At 47.3% G+C, this 23747-nt stretch overlaps 1 protein-coding gene across 2 annotated transcripts; it reads right to left on the reverse strand.

Annotated features, from left to right (window-relative positions):
- Positions 1-365: 365 nt before the first annotated feature.
- POLDIP3 (DNA polymerase delta interacting protein 3) lies at positions 366-23538 on the reverse strand. Of its 2 annotated transcripts, XM_019961929.2 has the most exons (9): positions 23381-23538; positions 10950-11340; positions 10110-10196; positions 9054-9149; positions 7045-7224; positions 6377-6454; positions 4743-4872; positions 3605-3671; positions 366-2626 (listed from the first exon to the last, which is right to left on the reverse strand). In XM_019961929.2, exons 1-9 carry the CDS (start codon positions 23437-23439, stop codon positions 2449-2451), a joined length of 1266 nt encoding a protein of 421 aa, XP_019817488.1. In that variant the 5' UTR covers positions 23440-23538; the 3' UTR covers positions 366-2448. The 2 variants fall into 2 exon arrangements, with proteins under 2 accessions (XP_019817488.1, XP_019817489.1); XM_019961930.2 differs by lacking the exon at positions 10110-10196.
- Positions 23539-23747: the final 209 nt, after the last annotated feature.

Genomic DNA, 23747 nt, shown 5'->3' on the forward strand with positions numbered 1-23747 from the left:
AAAAACCTACCAACTAACTTTTTTCTAGTATGCAGTTGATCTAAGAGGTAAATTTTACCCGTAAGTGTAACTTCAAGGCAGCGACTCCCCTGTTCCCTATGAATAGACCTATGTTCGAGTTGACCATGCTTATACTCGTGAGGCACTTTAGGCCCAGGAGGTACCGAGTTTCTGTGCTAGGTCCTTCTCAGACATTCATGCTCATATTCTCTCAACTGTGAAGACCAAAATTCAAAGAGTCCTGTGAGGAACTGTCTGAAGGTCATAGCTGGTGAGCAGCAAAGCAGAGGCAAATCTCTTGTTTTCTGGTGCCAAATTCCAAGAAGCCCCTTAACGTAATCTTTTAAGAAATGACAGCTCAAAAGTAGGAATAACAAACGTTTATTCAGAAATGGGTAAGTAACACATAGTCTCCTCCATCCCTTAATGCCTCTCCTTTTGGAAAAAAAAAAGAGACAAGACGGGGAATGTAGGGGAGTGCGAGGTGGAGAGGGACACAAGGACTGGCCTACCACCTTCTCTTCTGTTTCCCACGATGACACCTGCCTGTAGAACGGGGGAGAACAGACTCTACCCTGCAGTGGACCACACAGCCACCCAGAGGACAAGGTCCAGAGGGCCGGTGGGAAGATAAAGGCATACAGGCAGGGTAGTTACCTTCCCTACTGAACGCAGAGTCCAAGCAGTGATCTGTCTGTCTCCAGACCTGAGAAGCCAGCTCCTAGTGTCTTATGGACACTCTCTGGGGTCAAGAAGGGGAAAGTGTAGGAGGAATGTCTTCTAGCTGATGAAGAGAACTCAGTTTGCACCCATTCAAAGAGGGAGAAGAGAACAAAAGCAGCCTTCTTCAAAGTACTGGAAAGTGGACCACCATCAGGCACATTCCCTGGACTTCCCAAGCCTGGGCAACCTCAGAGCTGGAGGACTGAGCTGAGTTCACACCTGGGTCCTTGCTGCTTGATCTAACTCTGTGGAAATTTGAGTTTCCAGGTTTTTCTTCGCTGGACTGGCCCCAAGTAGGTCATCAAAGACTCTGTCTCAGGTCCCCCCTACACTTTCTAGGCTTGTGCCTTTTACACTATTTACTTACAGAATCTTGCTCCCCAAGACTTGCCAGCTCTGCTAGGCTGGATTCCCTCTACAGTCCCAACAAACCAGCAAGAAACTGAGGATGAACACCCCTGGAGTAATGCTGTTCTGGTGTATTCAGGGCTTCCCCTTTGGTTCTAGAGTTGTGCCCCCAATGCCTGGAAGCATGCTGAGGGGACAACCTGTCCACTTGCCTGCAAAGGCTGCTCCGCTCTCTCAACTCCCTCCCCACCGCCCCCTGTTCCCCTCCCACCTCAGTCAAGGCAGGAAAATGCCCCTCTGGTCAGGATGGATGGATGGGTCACTCATAGTAGTGGAGACAGTGCCCTCTGGTGGCTGCTGAATATCTGCCACCTCTCAGCATCCCTGACTATTGCATGAACCTGAGGCCAGGGAAAAAACATCTTGGAGCAAGCCAACATCCCTATTCAAACAACCCCAAGGTCCTCAGTGTCATAGAACAGGAGGCAGACCCTTTGAAAACCCAACTAGCAGAGAGCTGGCATTTGTACCAAAACCAAGTGTGATGAGTGCTAGGCTGGGTGAGAAATGGGGGGGCTAACAAGGCAGCCCTGCCCAGCAGTGACACTCAGAAGGCCAAGAGAGCTGGGCTGGGCCACTCGGCACAACTCAGGGGAAGGGGAAATGTAAGCTTGAGAATTTATTCTGGGTTGACTGAGACAGTAGGGTCCCCCAAACCAAGAGCTAGGGTACACTCTTCCTGGCAGAGCAGTAGCCTCACCCTGCCCTTACCACAGGGCTCTCTCCAGAAAGCACTGGTCTGGAGCCAACTGCGGGGAGAGGACAAGGAGCCCGTGACTTGATCCCCACCTAGGCCATCTCCACTGACCAGGAGAGTGAGTGGCAGAGCTTTTGAGCTGATGTGGTTCCTATTAGGATGGCAGGGGCTTCCATTCCCTACTTTGTTTGAAAAGTTTTAAAAAGAGAAAGGGGAGTCAAACCCTCACCCTGAAGAAAGCAGTATCCTTCAAATAGCCCCTGCCCCGAGTTCTATGGGGCCACAAGAAGGCCACTCAGAGAATTTAGGGCACCATTTTCAGATTTTAAAAAATCTATTTGGGGCTGAGTTTAGGGAGAAACACTCTGAACAACACAAGTCTACCCTGGTGATGAGGTGGAGAGAGAAGAAACGCACTACAGGAAATGTGAGCACATAGAAGAGCACAGGCAGAACACAACACAGAAAGGCGGCTGCCGTCCAGCGAGGAGGCTTTCTACCCCCGGTGACTCTTCCTGCACGAGGGGGCCCCCAGCCAACGGCCCATTGGTCACAACTTTCGTTTAAGGAAACAGAGCCACCCTCCTCCGCCCCCGCTTCTGGCTGTCTCGCTCCCCCGCTCAAAGTTTGATTTTGAATTCTGTGGGCTGTGTGGTCACAGAGGCCCCCGATGACTTGAAAAGCGCCTTCAGGATGGTGTCAGGATCTACTTCGGCTGGAGGGTTGGATGAGGGGGCAGAATTCACTCTGCGAGGCAGCTCACTCTCCTTTTTCACTGAGGGGCTATCACTCAGCCGTCTGTAGAGAGCAGAGAAGAGTCAAAATCTTCGTCAGGTTCCCCTTCAGTGGAGAAGGGTCCCACCATTAGCTGGAGATCTGTTATAAGCTAGGCACCAAACATAATGCTTTCCATACCCTTTTACCTATTTCTTATAGCAAACCTACCATTCTTTAAATTTGCTAAGAAAGTTGAGATGCAGCCTGCTAAGATCTGGGGTTTTTTTTTAAGTTTAAGCCTCAAGGATAGCCAAACACACATCAGCTTATCACACATTTTGAGAAGCCCAGTAGATTTAACTGGGTCTAGCTCAGTGGTTCCCAAATCCACTAGGTCATAAAACCCACATTTTTCAGAATACAACTTAATCCTGGAACACAGTTTAAGAAACTCATCTAAATCACACAATTCAATATCCAGGATTCAAACTGCAGTCTTTCTAAATTTCAAAGTCTATTACAGGCCTGCCCCTCACTACACCCATGTTGGCAAGCCTAATATTCTCCCTGGGTCTCTGTCTCCTCCTCAAAAGGACCTCCTTTTACATATCAATCTAGACATTTTCTGCATCTCAGGCTTCAAAAAGTCCTCAGTCCTGGGCCAGGCATGTACACTGGGTGTGTAACAAAATAAGGCGGAGCACCCAGCACAATCCCCATCAGAGTCAATCATGAGGAGGGGGGTTTTCTGCTCATCTGAAGATGCACACCCAATCATGCAAACAGAGACACAACCAGCCTGCTCTCCACTTTCTAAATTATAAGGCAGGGAATGAAGTTAAGTTAGCCCCTGTGGGGTCAATCTCCTGTAGAAATGATATAACAACCCACTCTGTACAAATTTAAGCCTCCTAGTCGGCTGGCTGCTCTCAGAGCAGAGGAAATGGAATGGAGCTGTGATGCAAGCATGTGTCTCCTCAGAACAGAGAGATGATCATGCCCAGTAAGCAAGCAGAAAAGCCCCACATGGTCCCCAGCACCTCTGCCTTTGGAACTTACAGCAGGATGGGCTGGTCTGAGGTGATAACGTTCCCATTCATGTGGAGGTTGCACTTCATTGGTTGCCCTGAAAAACCAAGAAAGAAAAAGCTCTGTCATGAGCCCTCAGCTCCTCATGGAAGGACAGGGACTGCCACTTTTGTTATCAGGAGTCAAAGCACCCACCGCTGGCAGCTCTGGCTTCACAGCTAAGGCTGGGGCTGTCAGGTGTCAGCAAAGCCCAGAGACTATGAGGATTATGAGGTCCATGAAACTTCGGTAATGACAGTGTCAAGAAGCAAACTGGCAACAGACCCTGCTTTGTGCAGGAGGAGATCAGAATCAAAGTAAGGGAGAAAGTACACACAGCATGTAACAACCCAGACTGGTTGTGAAGCAAGTAGAAAGGGGAAATGCTTATGGTACAAAATTAAGTGAAAAAAAATTTGAAAGCGTATGTTCAGATTTCTACTTTGTCCATGAAAGATTAACCTTACAAGTACCAGACTCCCACTTTGCATTTTATGTAGTAAGTATAACAATAACAGCACAAAAAAAGGGGAAAGTGGGAATAGAGCCTTATTGGAGTAACATTTCTAAATTTCATTGTGGCTACATTAATATTAATGTGAAATAGACTCTGATAACCTACAATATATACTATAAATCCTTGAGCAACTATTAAGAAAAGAAAGTGACTCAAAAAATATAGTGGAAAAAATCATTAAAGGAACTAAAATGCTACACTAAAAAATATTTATACAATGCAAAAAGGCCACATAAAATGTATGTAAATGGATTAAATAATACAATCAAAAGGCAAAGGCTGCGATAACCAACAAGGGATCTACTGCATAGTATAGCACAGGGAACTATTCTCAGTATTTTGTAATGACCTTTAAGGGATAAGAATCTGAAAAAGAAGATATATATAACTGAATCACTGTGCTGTATATCTGAACTAACACAACATTGTAAATCAACCACACTTCAATTGAAAACAAAACATCACTGCTTATTCTTAGTACACAGGAGGCCCTGGAGAGTTTAAAGCACTAGGTAGATGTCCACCCACTCGTCCCAGAGGAAGGCTTCCCCCGAAGGCCTGCTGTGAGCGGCGAGGAGCATCGAGGTGAGGAGGCTGCTTTCTCTGACTTACCATCCAGACACCGGTTGTTGTACTTCTTATACGCGGTGATGGCATCGTCCTTCTTTACAAACACCACCTCTGCTACCCCAGGATGGACCAGCCGAGCACGCTTCAGGGCTCCACAAACACAAAAAAGCTCCTATGAAAAGCAAGAGGGCTTGGGTTGGGAAAGAATTTCAGGTTGTTGTTCTCCCTGCCTGCAATTCACACATTTCAGACAGGGCTCTGGGTTGACAGGTGGCTTCACTCTGATTGAACATGCCAAGCAGCCAAGATTTCAGGAAGGCTCCATGTCAGGTAGTATTCCTGGGACATCCAGAAGCCTCAATCTGGGGCCAGATGGACGAGTTGTGCTGGGCCTTGTGATCCCTATGACTCCAAGTCACCCCCAAAGTCCTCCTGCCTCAGTGCCCACTTCCTCAACAAGGGTAATAGTTATGGAATATGGTATTTCTGTCAAGAGTGCTGTGTCATGAAAATGGATGGACATGTAGGACTCCAGTGGATGTCCACATGGATGGACAAAGAGTGGTTAATATATCACCCGGGAATCAGAAACAAAATTCCGCAGTTCAATGCAGGGTGACCAATTATCCTGGTTGGCAAGATTGAGGGGTTTCAACTGAAACCATTTTCAAGGCAGTGCTTTGTACACGTGTCGTCATCATCCTTTACTCCCATCCCTCACTTCTCAGATGAAGAGACTGAAGTCAGAGAGGGAACACAGTATGGACACAGACTGCAAAGGCTAACTAACAACCACACCATTTCTTCACCTGCAACTGCCTTCACAAGGTTGTAATGAGGACAAAGGGAAGATCTGTGAAAACGTCGTTGAAAAGATTTCCAACAATAAAAGGGAAAATGGTACATATCAAAACCAAGACACAAAACTGAATACTAAGTGTGATCCTAATTTTATTATTATTGTTTTTAAAGATCTACTTTAGGCCATGCTGTGCAGTATGTGGGATCTTAGTTCTCCAAGCAGGGATTGAACCCAGGCCCCAGCAGTGAAAATGCCGAGTCCTAACCACTGGCCACCAGGGAATTCCTCTGGCTCTGGTTTACAGGCTATGAGGAAAAAGGGTTAACATATCTGGCCTGCCTGTTCTCCTTTGGAAGTCCTGCTTCCAAAGCTGACCCTTAGCTCACGTTTGGGATCTTGGATTCTGGGAGGGCGCTCATCACCATAACTGGTAAGAGTGGCAACTTGCAACTAAATTGTGCCAACAATGTGCTTCCTGCCAAACACTTGATTTCCTTCTGTGTCTGGAATTTTGGTATGTGGCAGGCAGACCGTGCATATGTGATTAGTCCCTGAGAAAAACTCTGGGGACTGAGTCTCTAATGAGCTTCCCTGGTCTTTACAACTGACTGCTGGGGGAGTAAGTGCATCCTGTGTGACTCCCCTAGGAGAGGACTCCAGAAGTTTGAGTCTGCTATCCTCTAGCTTTTCCTCCACAAGTTGTCTCCCTCTGCTGATTTTGCTTTGCATCCTGTAATGCATCTCAGCCTGGACACAACTCTATGCTAAGCCCTGTGAGTCCTCTTAGACAATCAGCTAACCTGGGGGTGGTCTTGGGGACCCTTGGAACAGAAGTGGCTTGAGATCTGAAATTCTGGCAGGCCACAGTACTCACAACAATGTCCTCCTCGGTGACTCGAGGGTGCAGATTATTCACGGTCATCTTGGTGCCTTCCAAAGGGCTGAGGACAGGCTGCCACAGATAGAAGAACGTTACCAGAAGTTACCAGAGAACAGAACGTTACCAGACAACAGCTGTGCTCAAACGGCAGAACTCATTTCAGCAAACGACCAGGAAGGCCCAGAGGAAACCTCTATGGAGAGTTTCCTACCACAGCTGGGCCCCTCTAATCATGTCCCAGTCAACTTATGCTAAGGAATGGAACTTCTCATGTTTCCCAAATATTCCAGGCCCTTCCAGGCCTGAACCTCTGCACAGAATGCCACTCGTGTTTCAAGAACCATCCGGCTCAAATGGCACTTTCTCCTTAAAGCCTTCCTGTATCCCCGGTGGAATGAGAGGCTCTTTCATCGGTGCTCCTGGCAGCCCTGTGCTGTGGCAGACACAGTGCTCTATCTGCAGCTCTGTTTCCCTACTGGCTTGCCTGTGGGCTCTCTGAGGGCGGGGTCTACTGGATCTTGGTTTGCTCATTTGTAAGACAGAGGTGGCAACACCTACCTCCCAGAGGCACTATGAGGACCCAACGAGATGCACACTGCCCACCCAGCTCAGGTTAACTCTTGACTAGTGTGAGGAACACTTCTCCTTCGCCTTCACCTTACCTCTGCAGGCGGCAGCTCTTTGGGGGGCTCCTCCTTGTTCACCAACGTCCGGGACATGTTGGTCAAGGCTTTTGTCCGAACAGAGGAGGAGAGAGCAGGAGCAGTGTACGCATCATTCTGAACCACTTTGGTGAGAGGAAGGGCCTTGGACATGGACAGCTTGGAACTGCTCACCCCGGCCTAAACAAAGAGGCAGACAGCAATCTGAGAAGCCAGGGACCCAGATACCCTAGGTGACTGACGACCCCCAATCTCAAGGCCTCCTACCTCCCCAGTTCCATTACTGATCTAAAGCCAGAAAGATACCAGCTGCCAGGGAAGGGACAGGAGGAGAAAAAAGTAGACTGCACACGTGCTCACAGAAGCCACGTTCCAATGTAGGGAGCCCTTGGCAAGAAGCATCCAGGCAGTTCCCGAACAGAAGCCACAGCTCAGTCATACCATTTAGATTTGATAAAAACCTACAATATGGAGTTAGAGTCCAAAAGCTTGGAGTCAAGTTCATTCCCAGATATGCTTCTATCACCATGGGCTGGCTGGGACTAGGAAGTTACTCTGAAGAAGGCCCAGACCCCCGCTTTTTGGTACCTGTTCTAGTCATATAGAGGAACCACAAGTAGCTCACCTTTGCAGCTCCCAGATGGTCAGGTGCAGGCTAGCAGAGTCAGCACGTGCAAATCAGCAGAAACCGTTCCCTCCCTCCCTCCCCTGCTACCCTTAACTGGGGAAGTGATCCTTTAGAAATATAAACCAGCGAAGTGCCTGGTTTTAATGTATCTGGAGAAAAAAAATGTGTGAGGCAGAAGCGGTTAGTGGTCTTGCTGACTGAGGACAGTCTACCAGGCATTGATTCATGGAGAAAGGAGGAATGCAGCAGCCAGAGAGACAGATGATGGAACAGAGTTAATTCACCAGCTTCTCCCAACCCAGGTGACTCAGTGTGGATCCCACACTTCTCAAGCTGTTTCCTGAGTTTCAAGAGCCAGCAGAGTGCAGTGGTTAAAATGTGGCCTGGGAGCCAGATTGCTGAGGCTTAAATCCTAGATCCACTACTTACAAGCTGAGCAGATTTATTTAACCTCTCTGTGTCTAACTCCTAGTCCATATAATAGGGGTAGTAACAGTACCCATCTCACAGGGTGGGGAGAGAGGGAACTCATTTTTAAGTAAGTTAATATAAACAGATTTTTCCAATTAGGGTTAGCCACTAACTAACAGTTAGCTGACAGCCGCCCTGGTAACAGACACAAACACTCTAATGACTAGAAAGGCTCAGCCCCTTTGTAACAAACTGGCATCATTCAGCTTCACATTTCAAAGTTAAGAGCTTCAAGGGTAACCAAGAAATTGGTCCACATATTCAGTGCAGTGACTAAAACTGAGTCTTTGGGTGCCTGAAGACCAAATAAAGGCATGGGTACCCATGTCTTTAGCGTGGGTACCCTCTCGCCTCCTATGTGTGATTTGGTTCCATGCACTGAGCCAAGCAGTGCAGAGCTCCCTGATGTTCCCAGATATACCGCTTTCTTTCCTTCTCTGCATGGCAGAACATCCATCAAACTTTCCCTCCACGCAGGCGGCACCTGGTGGAGCTTTCAGGAAAGGTTCAGTTTATTCTTGCTAACACATCAACCAATGGAATCCAGACTCAAGGATGGGGCCAGAGCTGATGACCACGGAAGGAAGGGAACCAGCAGAATGTCCTGCCCTAAAGGAAATAAAATGTGATTCTGTCCTGTGGGATCACTCACATTTCCCCTGAAGTCTCCAAACACAGCAGTTGGGAACTCAAGTCTGCACTTCACTGTCTGTTGGATCTTGAACAAGTCCGCTGACATGCTAAGCCTCAGTATTTATAAAAACCAGGGGCTGGATTAGTTCCGGTTCTAATAATCTTAGGACCCAAATAAGGAAATATCTCTGAATTGAAAGATCCTACTCTCCACCACATCTCCCATGCACCTGATCAGACACACACAGAGTGTTAAGAAGAATGTAAGATGACATACCATGTGGTGGAGAAAGCTGCCTGAGGCTGCAAATTTCATCTGTTTAGTAGGAATGGGAGCTATAACATCGTCATCATCATCCAGGTCGTATAAATTCTGAAAATAAAAAAATACATGCTAATGTAGCATGCAGGCTCTCAGCAGACATTTGGAATAAGGACAGCAGGGAGATGAGAGCTGGAGTAATTAAGCAAGGCGTAGGGAGAAGTATGTACATGTGGAGTGCCTGGGCAAACTGGCCTGGGTGACTGGGGCTCAGTTCTGGCAGGCTCCCTGCCCGTAAGAGCCAAATGAAAAAGCTGTGAAATTTCAGGTACATCAGAAGTACCTTTCTACAAGTGGGCAATATCTATTAAGGATCCCTAAAATGCCTGTTTATATCCTTTGGCTTAGAAAGTCTGTGCCGGGTAATCTGGTCTATAGAAATAAACTCAAACTGTAGAAAGAGCTTTATCCTCCAAGATGTTCATAGAAGGATGTCTAACAGTGAAAATTACAGGAAAATGGTTGAAGTCAACTAAATGTCTACTCAATGGATCAAGCAGTTATTAAAATGTTTACAGTAAATGTGAACCACAGAAAAATGCTTGAGTTATAAAGTGAAACAGAACAATATGAAACTGGATAATAACATAATCACAACTACAGCTATGCATTAAATAAATAATAATCTCTCTCACATATACACACACACAAACAAGAAAAACACAGGAAGAATTCAGGGCAGAATTTCAACAGGGGCTCACTATGGAGAGCCATAGTATAAGAACTACCCCCATCCCCCCCAATCTTTCTGTTTTGCTAATTTTCTATAGTAAGCACACACTACTTTTACTTTAAAAAAATAAAAAGATTTTCAACATGCCTCTCTGCTTCTATGCATTCAAGAAATTTCTTCTCAAAACTCATAAACTGCAAAGTGTCAACCTCCAACTCTTCAAATTGGAACCCTGGGCCAGGCCTCAGTTAATCCACTTGGAAGATCACATCAAAACACACACTTGTGGGCAGTCTCTCTCTCTCTCTCTCTCACACACACACACACACACACTCCACCTGTTTGGCCTGGTGGTTATTGACGACATTGATCCTCATTCCAGCAGGATGAGCATGAATTGGTGCCATGGCCTTCTGCTGTGGAACCTAGAAACACCCAGTGGTCATAATTCATCCCACTTGGCCTACATGCGTTCTCTACAAGTAGGGGATAAATGAACTTTAATATGGTGGGCATTCAGTTTTGGTCTGTAGTAAAAGGTCCTACAGAGTGCCTCATTCGCAAAGCAGGAAAGCGACAGGAAGACTCATCATCCCAGAGATCATGTAACAATGTACCTGCAGGCCTCAATGAACCTGGCTTAATAAATGTTCACTGCTTCAGTAGTTCCTATTACCAAAGTTGCTGTGAAGATTAAATGATACTGTTTCTATTCCCTTTGGGGCAGTGGCTCTGCAGGTGGCCAGGACTCTGCACTAAGAGCCAGGTCTGACAGGGCTTCTATCCTGATGCGTCCACTGACCAGCTGTGTAACTGTGCACAAAGATTCACATCTTTGAGACTTAGATTCTCCTTTGATAAACTGTGGTAATAACTGGGGTTGCATGAGGAATAAATATTCAGTGTCTGCACACAGCACTAGCTCAACTAGTCTGTCCTCTCCTCTCTTCCCTCTACCACTATTTCACCTGGAAAGTCACTTAATTTCTCTGGACAAATCCCCACCACCACCCCACCCATTTTCTTTTACACAAAACTGAGATGATATCTTGCCTCCACATATAGTTACTCTTCAAACAGTTGGGGGGACTGTCATTTTGCTTAAACACACCTGGTCTCTGCCTGATTCCACAGTTGTTACTGGTTTCGAGGAGTTTTTGGCAGGAGTCTCAACCTACCTGGATGGTTTTAGTGAGCTTCAGAGCAGGGGTCACTGTCCCAATGGGTGGGCTCATGAAGGCAGCAGGGGAATTCCGCTTCAAGCTGATTTTCTCCCGGGCATCAGCAACCTGGTGGGGCTTCTGGGGCACTGTGCTCTGCTGCTTGCGCGAGTTCAGCATCTCTCTGGCATCCTGCACTTTCCCTTTGATCCGGAACCGAGCATCTTTCTGCAAAAGCTTTTCCCGGGCATCCTTGACTCCCAGCTTGAGGCGGGCATCTGAGAGGCCAATTTTCTGCCGGGCATCAAACCTCTGCTGGAAGGTGGCTGTGCGTGCTGGCTGGCTAAGAAGGCTCTGTTGGATCCCAACACGCGATCGGACACCTCCCACTCCTGGTCTGGCATTGAGCCTGCAAATAAAAACTGCAATATTAAGAAGATCTGGATATCAACAGTAGCCTGTGGTAGTAGTAGAGTCGTGGTAATACTGGGAACAAAGGAGGTCCTGGAGAAACCAGAAAGCTGCTTCCTCTTAGAGGAAACAATTCAGTCTATACAGAGACTTCTTTCACAGTTTTATGCCTTTTAAGTCTGCATGGTAAACAAAGGGAGAAGGGCCTGGTGGTTTCTATCATTAGGCAAGACTGCTTTGCACCCCAGACCAGGTGTTTTGAGACACTATCATGGATAATAACCTCTAAACAATACCAAATGAAATAAGAATATTTCCCAGATATCGTAAACCCACACAGCGAAAGACTAACTTTAGTTTCCAAAATTCTTTCATTCCTTGTTCTCCATCAGCCCTCTCAACACCCTGTGAAGCAAGCAGTATTATGCCCATTTTACAGTGGAAGACACAGGCTTAGAGAGGTTCAATGATCAACAAAGGGCGCCCAGCTGGCCTATGACAGTCTCATGTCTCCAGGGCAGGTAGACACCCCCAATGGGCTGGGACCAAGAAAGTCAACACATGGGTCTGTCTCGGAGTCTGAGGTCTAATAAAAACATAAAGACTTGGAAGAAAAGAAAAATAACCACTGCCTGAACTGTTTCTATTCATAACACTGTGACTTCAAATGTGTAGGATTTTTCCACATGCCAACAAATTCTCCAACTCTCGAGATACAAACTGGGTGTCTGACAGCCCAATTTTGACACTACCTACCTAGAGCTGGCACAGACTCCACTGGTTAAAGGCTCAGTCCCACAAAACTGCCCTCACTTCAGAGAACAATTTCAAGTCCTAGGCTTCCTGTTCATTTGACAAAGGTTATAAAATGGAGGGTTCACAGGACCCTCCCCTGAAGTTAGATAATTTGCTAGGGTAGCTCACAGGACTCTGGAAAACACTTTACTTATTATTATTACCAATTTATTACAAACGATACAACTCAAGAACAGCCAAATAGAAGAGATGTATAAGGCACTGTATGGAGAAAGGGTATGGTAACACCACCCTCCTGGCACATGGATATGTTCATCAACCCAAAATTTCTTCAAACTCAACTGTATAAGGGTGACTATGGAGGTTCTATTACCTAGCATAATTGATTAAATCACTGGCCACAGATGATAATCGCTTAATCTCTAGATCCTCTTTTCTCCCTGGAGGTCCAGGGCAGAGAGTGGGGGTGGAGTTGCAAGTTTCAACAAGCTAAGCAGGCCTCCATCTTTCTGGAGGCCAGCCTCTGTCCTGAAGCAATCCAGGGGCCCACTGAGAGCTGCCTCATTAGAACAAAAGATGCTCCTAACGCCCTTACCACTCAGGAAATTCCAAGGGTTTTAGAAACTGTATGCCAGGGACAAAGACCAAATATATATTTATTACACTCTGACACAACAAAAACATGAAGTTCAGAAACTTAAAATTGGAAAGGAACAAAACTCCATTAAATAAGCCCCATTCTCTTCTGGGGCTCCTTTGTTGGCTCTTCAATGACTTTAGAGTAAACAGAAGAGCCCTTCAAGTACAATCCTTAAAGTCCTCCAGGGGGTCTGCGGGCTTCTGCTTCACCCCACCTGCCCACACCACCACAAGCCTCCAGCCACACATACACTCCTCCTGTGGCAGGTGCCCTGCCTGGGGACACAGACTCCCAAAGCAACATCTCCTTCTTGGGAAACCTTCTCTGATCCTTCCAAGACAGCCCTCCTTTGTGCCTATTATCACGACTGTTTGTGTTGTTCTTTTCTTTCCCCACCTTGGACTGGGAGGGAAGGGGCAGATGGGGATCACTCCTGTTTCAGAGCCCCGTGCTTTGTAAATGTTGCTCAGACCTGGCTCAGTATCAGAAACATCTAAGGAGCTTCTTAAAAATACAGCTCTCTCTTTAAAAAAATAAAGGCAAGAAAGAAAACAAAAAGATACAGCTCTCCAAACCCTACTCCAGAGCTACTGAGTCCAAAATTTGTGTAAAGGCCTGGGCATATGCATTTTTCACTCCACAGGTGATCCTGGAGGATAGCAGTGCTGAGACTCTCTGGCCTGGAGTTTAAGGCAAAACTGCTGAATAAACAAGTTCCTGCATCATGTCCCACATCACAGCCCAAGCCTCCCAGGAGGCATTCTTCATCACCGGCAAGCCTCTGGGTTCTCCTACTGCCTCATGCTTCCTCAGCTGGAAGCTGGAGCGAGACTTTCTCAGCTCTTCTGCTAAGAGCAGAAGCACACCCAAAGGTGAGTCTTCCTAGCACCAGTAAAAGAAAATCTGGACCTTCATCTTGTTATCCAAGCACAGCGGAAAAATACCTGCTGCTTCTAACAGGCCAGAGCCAGACCTAAAGCAGTGATGCACAGTACCATTTTACTTTGAAAATCGACAAATTACTTTAGGATTTAAGTACTTTCCAGTGGGTTTACACAAAAAACAGGTGGGAGAGTGGAAGGGGTCATTTACAGAATCGATCAGATTAGGCTGAAGGTGGGTGGGACTGCTTGTGCATCCCTGCTCTGTTTTCCCATGTAGTCTCTGGGAGACTGAGGTGCTAGAAAAAGCAAGGCCCAAAGGAATGAGGTGTTTAGGGAGACCAGTAAGCACCGTCAGGGAGAGGGAAACAGCTGTGTGCAGCAGGAGCATCTATTCGTCCCTGAACTGGGCTACCCTAGGCTTTGTAGCCTGTGAAGCCATGGGAAATAGTGAGGCTATGCTCTGTGGTAAGCACAGAAAACTGTAGCTACAGAGGGGCCCTTGGTATTTATGGAGAAACTCTGTAACAAAGCCCTGTCCCCAGGACCAAATGGCAGGTAAGGCCTCCACTGAGATTTGTTTGGTGTTTTTTAAAATGCTTTCAACTCCCTGTATCTGTTGATGATGCCCATCAAAGAAAAGCAACAGGTTGTCGGTTCAGACCAGGGTCTACTACTGAAAGTCTACTCATAAAACATGAGAAAAAGATTTGGATCAACATTTACATGCACATCCAGATGAAACCCGAGTTAGTGGAAAGCATTCCAGATGAAATTCCTCACTCGTCAAGCACTGGAACCCTCTGAAGGCAGAGGCCTTGGGTACCAAAAGGAGCACAGTGAGGAACGGGATGCCAAACTATGGGGTGGGGTGGAGCAGATGGGACATACAGATCAACAAATAATCAGCATGCTCCCACTCTAGGAGAGGAAGGGCCAAGGTCTGTGGGCTATGGGCAGCCTTCCAAGATTTCTGGAAAGAGTAGTGTCAAAGGACATCCTCAGTTCAGTTCAGTCGCTCAGTTGTGTCCAACTCTTTGCGACCCCGTGAATCGCAGCACGCCAGGCTTCCCTGTCCGTCACCAACTCCTGGAGTTCACCGAAACTCATGTCCATTGAGTCCATTATGCCATCCAGCCATCTCATCCTCTGGCGTCCCCTTCTCCTCCTGCCCCCAGCCCCTCCCAGCATCAGAGTCTTTTCCAATTGAGTCAACTCTTCACATGAGGTGGCCAAAGTACTGGAGTTTCAGCTTTAGCATCAGTCCTTCCAAAGAACACCCAGGACTGATCTCCTTTAGGATGGACTGGTTGGATCTCCTTGCAGACCAAGGGACTCTCAAGAGTCTTCTCTAACACCACAGTTCAAAAGCATCAATTCTTTGGCGCTCAGCTTTCTTCACAGTCCAACTCTCACATCCATACATGACCACTGGAAAAACCATAGCCTTGACTAGACGGACCTTTTCCAAATATGGAAAGGACCCCCAACAGCCCACAGCTTGCAGCTTCTTTGCTCTTGGAGCCCTCAAAACACTGGACAAAGCTTCTATCAAAGCACTTACCATGCAGCATCACAAAGATTTTTACAAGCCTGCATCTCCCACATGACTAAGAGCTTCTGAGGGTAGATCCTGTGTCTCCTCCTCCACATCAATAATGCCCCAGGGGAACGACAAAGGCTCTAAGAGCTCTGTCAGGGATCCACAGGGCTTCTATCTTATCTTCTCCTTTTAGGCTCACCATCTCTGAGATTACCTGCCATCAGGTCCACCTTATAGGGGAGAAACCAAATCAAAGAGCACAGTCTTTCCAATAACAGATTTCAAGCTTCCCTCTTTCCTACTCCAAGCCTCAGGGGAGTTAAGATGGGAGAAAGGATGGCTGCCCTGGAAGGGCTTCTCCTAGAGAAGACTGCCTCTGCAAAGGCAGTCCTCAACTGTGCCCTAGGATCCTGGCCACCAATTGCTCTCCCAGCTGAGAGAGGGCACCCACAGAGCCATGGCACAGGGGCCCCTCTGGTCCTTACCCAAAAAGTGGACCCACAAGGGTCTTGTTGAACTGCAGGCACTTCAGGAAAGGCCTTCTAGAAGAGAAAGCAGCTGGTCTCTGACTGAGTGGACATTACAAAGGGAACCAAGCTACATAAACGCTGACAACGAAGGCATCACTGATAACCAGGTCCACCACACAGGAGGGGTCAGACACATCCACATACAAATGTGAGCAGGTCCTGAATGAAGATCTCCTATCTTCATCTGTCTTCTCTCATCACCAGGGTACCCCTACCACAGGCTCCTGATATTTATAACTATAGGAGGTGCGGTGATCTTATCATGTAATACACCATGATCTTCAGTTCAGTTCAGTTGCTCAGTCACGTCCCACTCTGCGACCGCATAGACTGCAGCACGCCAGGCCTTCCTGTCCATCACCAGCTCCTGGAGCTTGCTCAAACTCAGGTCCATCAAGTTGGTGATGCCATCCAACCATCTCACCCTCTGCTGTCCCCTTCTCCTCCTGCCTTCAATCTTTCCCAGCATCAGGGTCTTTTTCTTTTCTTTTTTTTTTCATCAGGGTCTTTTTCAATGAGTCAGTTCTTTCCATCAGGTGGCCAAATGATCTTACCACACCATAAAACTGGGCAAATCTAGACCCCGTGGCATAAATTATGCTTTCAAAAAATCTAGTTACCCAATTTCACCAATCAATTAAACATTACTACCAAAAAAAAGAAACAAAGGAAAAGAAAAAGCTGTTGAAAGCAACTATTTTGAATAATTAAAGAAACAATGAGATTCTTGAAAACAAAATTCATATCCCTGGACAAAAGATGAGGAAAGGGGCAGATTCAAAGTTTTCTGGTTCATTCCAACTGGGTCTGAACAGTAAACCTTTGCAGTAGGAGGAGCAAGGGAGATTAGGTCTCTGCAACCTTAATTTACTCATATTCCTTAACAATTTCCCTTCTCTGATAAACTGTAATGGCTGTTTGAAATGTCAGTACTGAGAATTCACAGGAGTTTGTGCTTGATAAGCAATGTCTACCATGGCCAAATAAGGGGCAACTGGCTACTACGGTTTATGAAAAGATTTTACAATGGAAGCACTCTCAACGAATCATTTTGAGCACTTAACTGCAGATCCATAAACTTTGCCTCACCTCCTTTAACCCTCACAACTCTGAGAATTAGATTATCCACATTTTATAGATGGGGAAACAAATTCAAGGAGAGTAACTATTTCAAATTATAGAGCTATAATGTGATTTGAGCTTTAAAAACAACAGAATGGGAAAGACTAGGGATCTCTTCAAGAAAATCAGACATACCAAAGGAACATTTCATGCAAAGATGACCTCAATAAAGGACAGAAATGGTATGGACCTAACAGAAGCAGAAGATATTAAGAAGAGATGGCAAGAATACACAGAAGAACCGTACAAAAAAGATCTTTACGACCCAGATAATCACGATGGTGTGATCACTGACCTAGAGCCAGACATCCTGGAATGTGAAGTCCAGTGGGCCTTAGAAAGCATCACTACGAACAAAGCTAGTGGAGGTGATGGAATTCCAGTTGAGCTATTCCAAATCCTGAAAGATGATACTGTTAAAGTGCTGCACTCAATATGCCAGCAAATTTGGAAAACTCAGCAGTGGCCACAGAACTGGAAAAGGTCAGTTTTCATTGCAATCCCAAAGAAAGGCAATGCCAAAGAATGCTCAAACTACCACACAATTGCACTCATCTCACACGCTAGTAAAGTAATGCTCAAAATTCTCCAAGCCAGGCTTCAGCAATATGTGAACCATGAACTTCCTGATGTTCAAGCTGGTTTTAGAAAAGGCAGAGGAACCAGAGATCAAATTGCCAACATCTGATGGATCATAGAAAAAGCAAGAGAGTTCCAGGAAAAACATCTATTTCTGCTTTATTGACTATGCCAAAGCCTTTGACTGTGTGGATCACAATAAACTGTGGAAAATTCTGAAAGAGATGGAAATACCAGACCACCTGACCTGCCTCTTGAGAAATCTGTATGCAGGTCAGGAAGTAACAGTTAGAACTGGACATGGAACAACAGACTGGTTCCAAATAGGAAAAGGAGTTCGTCAAGGCTGTATATTGTCACCCTGTTTATTTAATTTACATGCAGAGTACATCATGAGAAATGCTGGACTGGAAGAAACACAAACTGGAATCAAGATTGCCGGGAGAAATCTCAATAACCTCAGATATGCAGATGACACCACCCTTATGGCAGAAAGTGAAGAGGAACTCAAAAGCCTCTTGAAGAAAGTGAAAGTGGAGAATGAAAAAGTTGGCTTAAAGCTCAACATTCAGAAAACGAAGATCATGGCATCCGGTCCCACCACTTCATGGGAAATAGATGGGGAAACAGTGTCAGACTTTCTTTTTCTGGGCTCCAAAATCACTACAGATGGTGACTGCAGCCATGAAATTAAAAGACACTTACTCCTTGGAAGGAAAGTTATGACCAACCTAGATAGTACATTCAAAAGCAGAGACATTACTTTGCCAACAAAGGTTCGTCTAGTCAAGGCTATGGTTTTTCCTGTGGTCACGTATGGATGTGAGAGTTGGACTGTGAAGAAGGCTGAGCACCGAAGAATTGATGCTTTTGAACTGTGGTGTTGGAGAAGACTCTTGAGAGTCCCTTGGACTGCAAGGAGATCCAACCAGTCCATTCTGAAGGAGATCAGCCCTGGGATTTCTTTGGAAGGGATGATGCTAAAGCTGAAACTCCAGTACTTTGGCCACCTCATGCGAAGAGTTGACTCATTGGAAAAGACTCTGATGCTGGGAGGGACTGGGGGCAAGAGGAGAAGGGGACGACAGAGGATGAGATGGCTGGATGGCATCACTGACTCGATGGACGTGAGTCTGAGTGAACTCTGGGAGTTGGTGATGGACAGGGAGGCCTGGCGTGCTGCGATTCATGGGGTCGCAAGGAGTCGGACACGACAGAGCGACTGATCTGATACCTAATTAAGGGTTTCTCTGGTGGCTCAGTCGGTAAAGAATCCACCTACAATGCAGGAGATGCTAATTTGATCCCTGGGTCCCCTGGAAAAGGAAATGGCAACCCACTCCAGTATTCTTGCCTGGGAAATCCAATGGACAGAGGAGCCTGGTGGGCTACAGTCCATGGGGTCCCAAGAATTGGACACAACTTAGCAACAAAACCACCACCACCACCACCACACCTAGTTAAAATACCAATAAATCAAGCATGGGTCAAAAACAACGAACAAGACTAGAAAAGTTAAGGAAGGGTGAATACTGTCCTCAAACTAAGAAAAAAAATGAGAACACCAGTTACATCCAGGGACAGAGTGCACCCTCTAGTGACCAGAGGGTGAACACACACACACTAAGGATGGTGGGCTCACCAGAGACCCATACACCATACTCCTTGTCTGGCAAGAAATGCCACCGTGATGGCCCATGCTGCTATTTTTATCTACTTGAAGAGCACAAAAGGTAAATTTTCAGGAGGGAGGTGATACAGTTGTGGATGTAGGAGCCTAAATAAGCTACTTTCCCTCAATTACATATATTCGGTTCCCTGGTTACATCACTTCTCAACTCCTTTCATGAGCAGCTTTAGGGGGGTTTCAGTGTTCAGGATTTTTCTAATCACTGCTCCTCTCCCTGCGTGAGAAGACAGCTATTCATCCCAGCAGGCAGCGGTACTGCTTATATGGCAGGCATTAGTCATCAGGAACTTTTCAAGTAAACGTTCCTGCTAGGAGCAGGTCTCTAAAACATTGAGCCAATTCTGTTCCCCTCCTGGCTCCAATAACTGCTAAGGACTCCCTAAAAAAAGTGCAACCCCTCAGTGGAACCCCCAGTCTGTCTCCCACAGACTGCAGCCTCCCTTCCCACTGCAGACTATCTGATGTTCCTGAACACATTCTGGGTTTTTGGCCCCAGTAAACATTTGGGAGGGAGAGAGAGGAGTGTTTTTACTGCCCTGCCTCATGATACCTGTAACAGTGCAACTGTGCACTGCTTCCAGGCGCTCACCAGGTACTCTACCAGGTCCTAGGAAGAGCAGTATGGGCAAGAGAGCAGACACTTACTGGAGCCTAAGCCCTCTCCCCCAGCACCCCTCCTCCACTGGAACCTGGCAGACACATGATCAGGGAAGGTCTGTCTGGGGCTAAGAATGCCTCACCCTCTTGGATCTGCCTGTGGAGGGCACAGTGGCCCCTGGCTCTGGACAGATGTCCAGTCCAAAGGATATGGAGGGACCCTGAATTGTTCAAAGTGGATTTTAACCCATGGGGTCTCTGGGTTAGAATGTGTGTGTTGAGGTCATCTTAGAAAATAGAGTTTAGTTCTAACAATTACTGAGGGTTAATTCTGAACTATGTGCTTTAGAGACACAAGGAAAAACAAGACAGGATCCCCTTACCTTTGTGCCGATGTTTCATTTTAAATTATAGTTCTTCTCTTCCAAGCTAATGTAACAACTCATTTCCCTCCTCTTTGTTTTAGGTCTAATTTCTTTTACCTTATTTCAATAGGAAACCAGCAGAGAGTATGGGAGCAGAGCCCTGGTTTCAACTGGAAAATTCCCTAACCTCCTCTCCCCACAGCTCCAAGGATTCTCCATATTTGTATCTAGCTCAGAGCCACTCACCTCCAGCACACTCTAGGCCCAACTTCCCCACTAAGACTGCCGGTCATCATCTACCTGCATGGAAGCAGTGACAGCTATCCTCTGACAGTTGAACTAAGCAAACCAAAGAGGAGGGTGACTTGACTAACCAATTACATCCAAAGGAAGAAACTGACAAGAGAGGCAGGCCCACACTGCAGCTGGTGCCCAGTGCTACCTGAGGAGACTCATCTATGGGTCTTGAACAACTGAAACCAATAGAGACATGCTGTGTTGGGGGAAGGACAGCACCTCACCACAGCCTGGATGAAGTATCATAAAATAATTCCCCACTTTCTTGAATCTCATGTTAATCAAAGAACTTTCTGATGATTAATTGAGGGCCAAATAATAATGATGGTAATGACACCTTTCTTGACTTACACAGTACAATTAAGACAAAACAGAATAGCTGTTCTAAAGAACAAAGCACATTCCACGACTTTTGAGAAGGGGTTATTTACACTTGCAGAGGCTCAGTCCTTTGCTATTTCCTTTAAGAAAAGAAGTTTTCTGAGATGGTCATAGGCTCTTCCTAAATTATTAAGCACAAAGTTGTCTCTGTGACATCCCTATACTACACCAAGGTGCCAGTAAAGAGATTTCTTCTAAGAAGCAAGTAGAACAGTATTTATTTACTGTAGGAAATACCATCTGTTCAGACCTTTCACAGTTCTTGACAAGAACCCTAACCCCCTCACCCCCGATCTAGTTTTTCTCTGTTGGCTGTGCGAGCACAATGGAGTTTCCAGTAGGTTTAATCCAAACCCAGCATGTGGTCCAGTTTCTTTCACACTGTCTCTTTGCCTGCATTTCCCACAATTCAATTTTTACAAAATAGCAACACAATATTCTCACACTGAAGACTGGATATTACTTCTTTCCTTAAAAGCCTTCATTAACAATAATGATGAGAGCTAACATCTACTGGGCACTTAGTACCCACTAGATGCTTTCTGAGGTACTTTAGATACATTAATTCATTTAGTCCTGACAATACCCAGTAAATATTACCCACGTTTTACAGATAAAAAAGAGAGGCATGGCATGGTTAAGTAAGTTTCATATGGCAAGTGGGATTGAAACTTGGCAGTCTGACTCTAGGACCCCAATGCTTACTTATTATGTCCCCTAAAGGAGGGATTTGGGCTTCTATTCCTTTAAAGCCATCTACTGAACACTTACTATCTGGTACAGTTTAAAACATACACTCTTACATCCTCATATTTAATCTTCTCAACCACCTACCTGGAACCATTATTACAAACGAGCAAAATGCCTAAATCAGAGGTCATCAGGCCACAAAAGCACAGAACCCCACAATGGGGCCCGCCAAGGGACCAGGTCTGCCTGGCTGCAGTCTCTGCTCTTGTGGTGGATCCACACATCCTCCCTTCCCTGCAGTCCCATTCAAGGCCCAACACAAGACACTGCACACATCAACATCAACCGCAGGTACAGACTGCCTGCAGTCGGGAACTAAGGGAGTGCCTGCAGGAAGCCCAGGTAGTGGGAAGCTGGCTGCCCCAGCAACTGTTCAGCAACTCTGTGAAACCTGGATGGGCTCAGACGTGACCAGAGGACCCAGTACCAATTCCCCGCCAGTTACTAGAGGGTAGACCTGAAAGAGGGCTTCCCAGGTGGCGCAGTGGTAAAGAACCTGCTGGCTGATGCAGAAGCCACAAGAAATGCTAGTTCGATCCCTGGGTGGGGAAGAACCCCTGGAGGAGGAAGTAGCAACACAAACCAATATTCTTGCCTGGAAAATCCCATGGACCAGAGGAGCCTGGCCGGCTACAGTCCTGTGGGGTCGCCAAGAATCGCACACGACTGAGCACACAACACAACCACAACAAAGATAGAGAAAATTAACGCTGCGTGCCCATTATGAACCAGAAACCTCGTGAAGGGCTGGCTGGGGAATGAGGCGGGGGCGGGAGCAGTTGTGGCGGATCTGTGTGTACAGGTTGAGGGTGAGGGATACTTTTCACACAGTGAAAAGAATCCATCTTCGAGCCACCACACAAGGCAGTATTAATAAACATCTGCCGAGTGAACGACTGCGGGAGAAAACAACATCCTTCTTTACAGCCTGGCTTCTCCGCAAGGACATGTGAACTAATCTAACGTGTGCTAGAAAACCACTGGCCCAGGTTTCCCATCTCTTTCACACAGATGAACTGGAGCCCCTATAGAGTCTGGAAATGACTACCAATATTTTGAGGGTCCAGAGGAAGTTTGGGTCACGGAACGGCAAACCAGCTCCGCGACTCTTCACCCCGACACAGAACAGGGGTTCTCTGCGAGTCATCAAGAAACGGCCGGCCTGCCGCCCCGTCCCGCCAGTTTGTCTCGCCCAAGCCTGAGGCCAACTCTCAGAGCGCGCCCGGCCCCGCTCTGAGCTCTCCTCGGCCGCGGGCAAATTCCACCTCAAGCCCCTCATTTGGAAAACATTAATAGCTGGCTGACAGGACCGCGCACCGGCGGCAAAGCGCCCCCGAGAGCCTGAAACGCCTCACAAAGGGCCGCGAGTGTGAAGAGCGGGGAACCGGGAGAAGGATTGGGAAATTTTAAAGGGCTGACTTTGGGTCGCGGTTTCGGCAGGAACAGACCCGGAGAGTCTTAGCAAGTCACTTCCCCGAGAAACTCCAGGAGTCCTAACTCGAAGGCCGCGCTGAGACCTCGGCGCCGCGCCCGTCTCCTCAGAGGAGGAGGGGCTGCGCCGGGGAGACCCTCCGGACGCCAGGCGGGCCGCGGGGCAGCGAGTCCCGTCCGCGCCCGCAGCTCCGCCCCCGGCGGGCCGCTCGCACAAGCCCAGCAGGCCTGCCCCTTCCTCGGCGCCAGCCGCACCAGCCTCCTCCGGCCAGCCGGAGCGACGGCGCCCACAGCCAGTGGGCGGCCGGGCGACCTGGCCCGCGGCGGCGGCGGCGGCCGGGCCAATGAGGAGCGCGGCTGAGGGAGGGGGCGGGCGCAGACTGGCCCTCCGCGTCGCTCCCGGGCCGCTCCCCTCTCCGCCCCAAGCCCCGCTAGGACGAGGACCCTGAAACCCGAAGGGAGAAAAGGCCACTCACCGCCCCTTCGATGCAGCTCCTCGCTTTCGGATGAGCTCGTCCAGAGAGATGTCGGCCATCTTGCACCGCCGAACGAGCCGAGAGCAGCTTAGGTTCCCTCAGCCTCCGAGCCCGCCCCTAAGGTCGCTGTGGAGCGACTAGCGGCTTCCGGCGTTCGCCAGATGAACTCTCGCGACAGTTCAGACGGAGAAAGGAACCGGAAGGGGCGGGGCTCTCCCCGTGAACCTTTGCGAGCCGGTTGCTTATCTGCATATTGTGGTCCTACCTTTCCCCCTCTCTCGCAACTGAAAAATAGTAAAATGAAAAGCGACATAAAACAATGAAATGAATAAGGCAACCTTCAACGAACAAAGTAAGGGCTTTAACG

This window comes from Bos indicus, chromosome 5 (genome assembly GCF_029378745.1).
Source record: "Bos indicus isolate NIAB-ARS_2022 breed Sahiwal x Tharparkar chromosome 5, NIAB-ARS_B.indTharparkar_mat_pri_1.0, whole genome shotgun sequence".
Lineage (NCBI taxonomy): Eukaryota > Metazoa > Chordata > Mammalia > Artiodactyla > Bovidae > Bos > Bos indicus.

Bases quoted from the DNA above. Each gene is read 5' to 3' on its own strand.
- POLDIP3 (XM_019961929.2), bottom strand. From the start codon at position 23,439: ATGGCCGACATCTCTCTGGACGAGCTCATCCGAAAGCGAGGAGCTGCA. The intron at 9,150-10,109 runs GTGGAGTGTGTG...TTTTATTTTCAG, and splicing joins ATAACCACCAGGCCAAACAG to AATTTATACGACCTGGATGA. The intron at 2,627-3,604 runs GTAAGTTCCAAA...TGCTCTCTACAG, and splicing joins TCAGACCAGCCCATCCTGCT to ACGGCTGAGTGATAGCCCCT.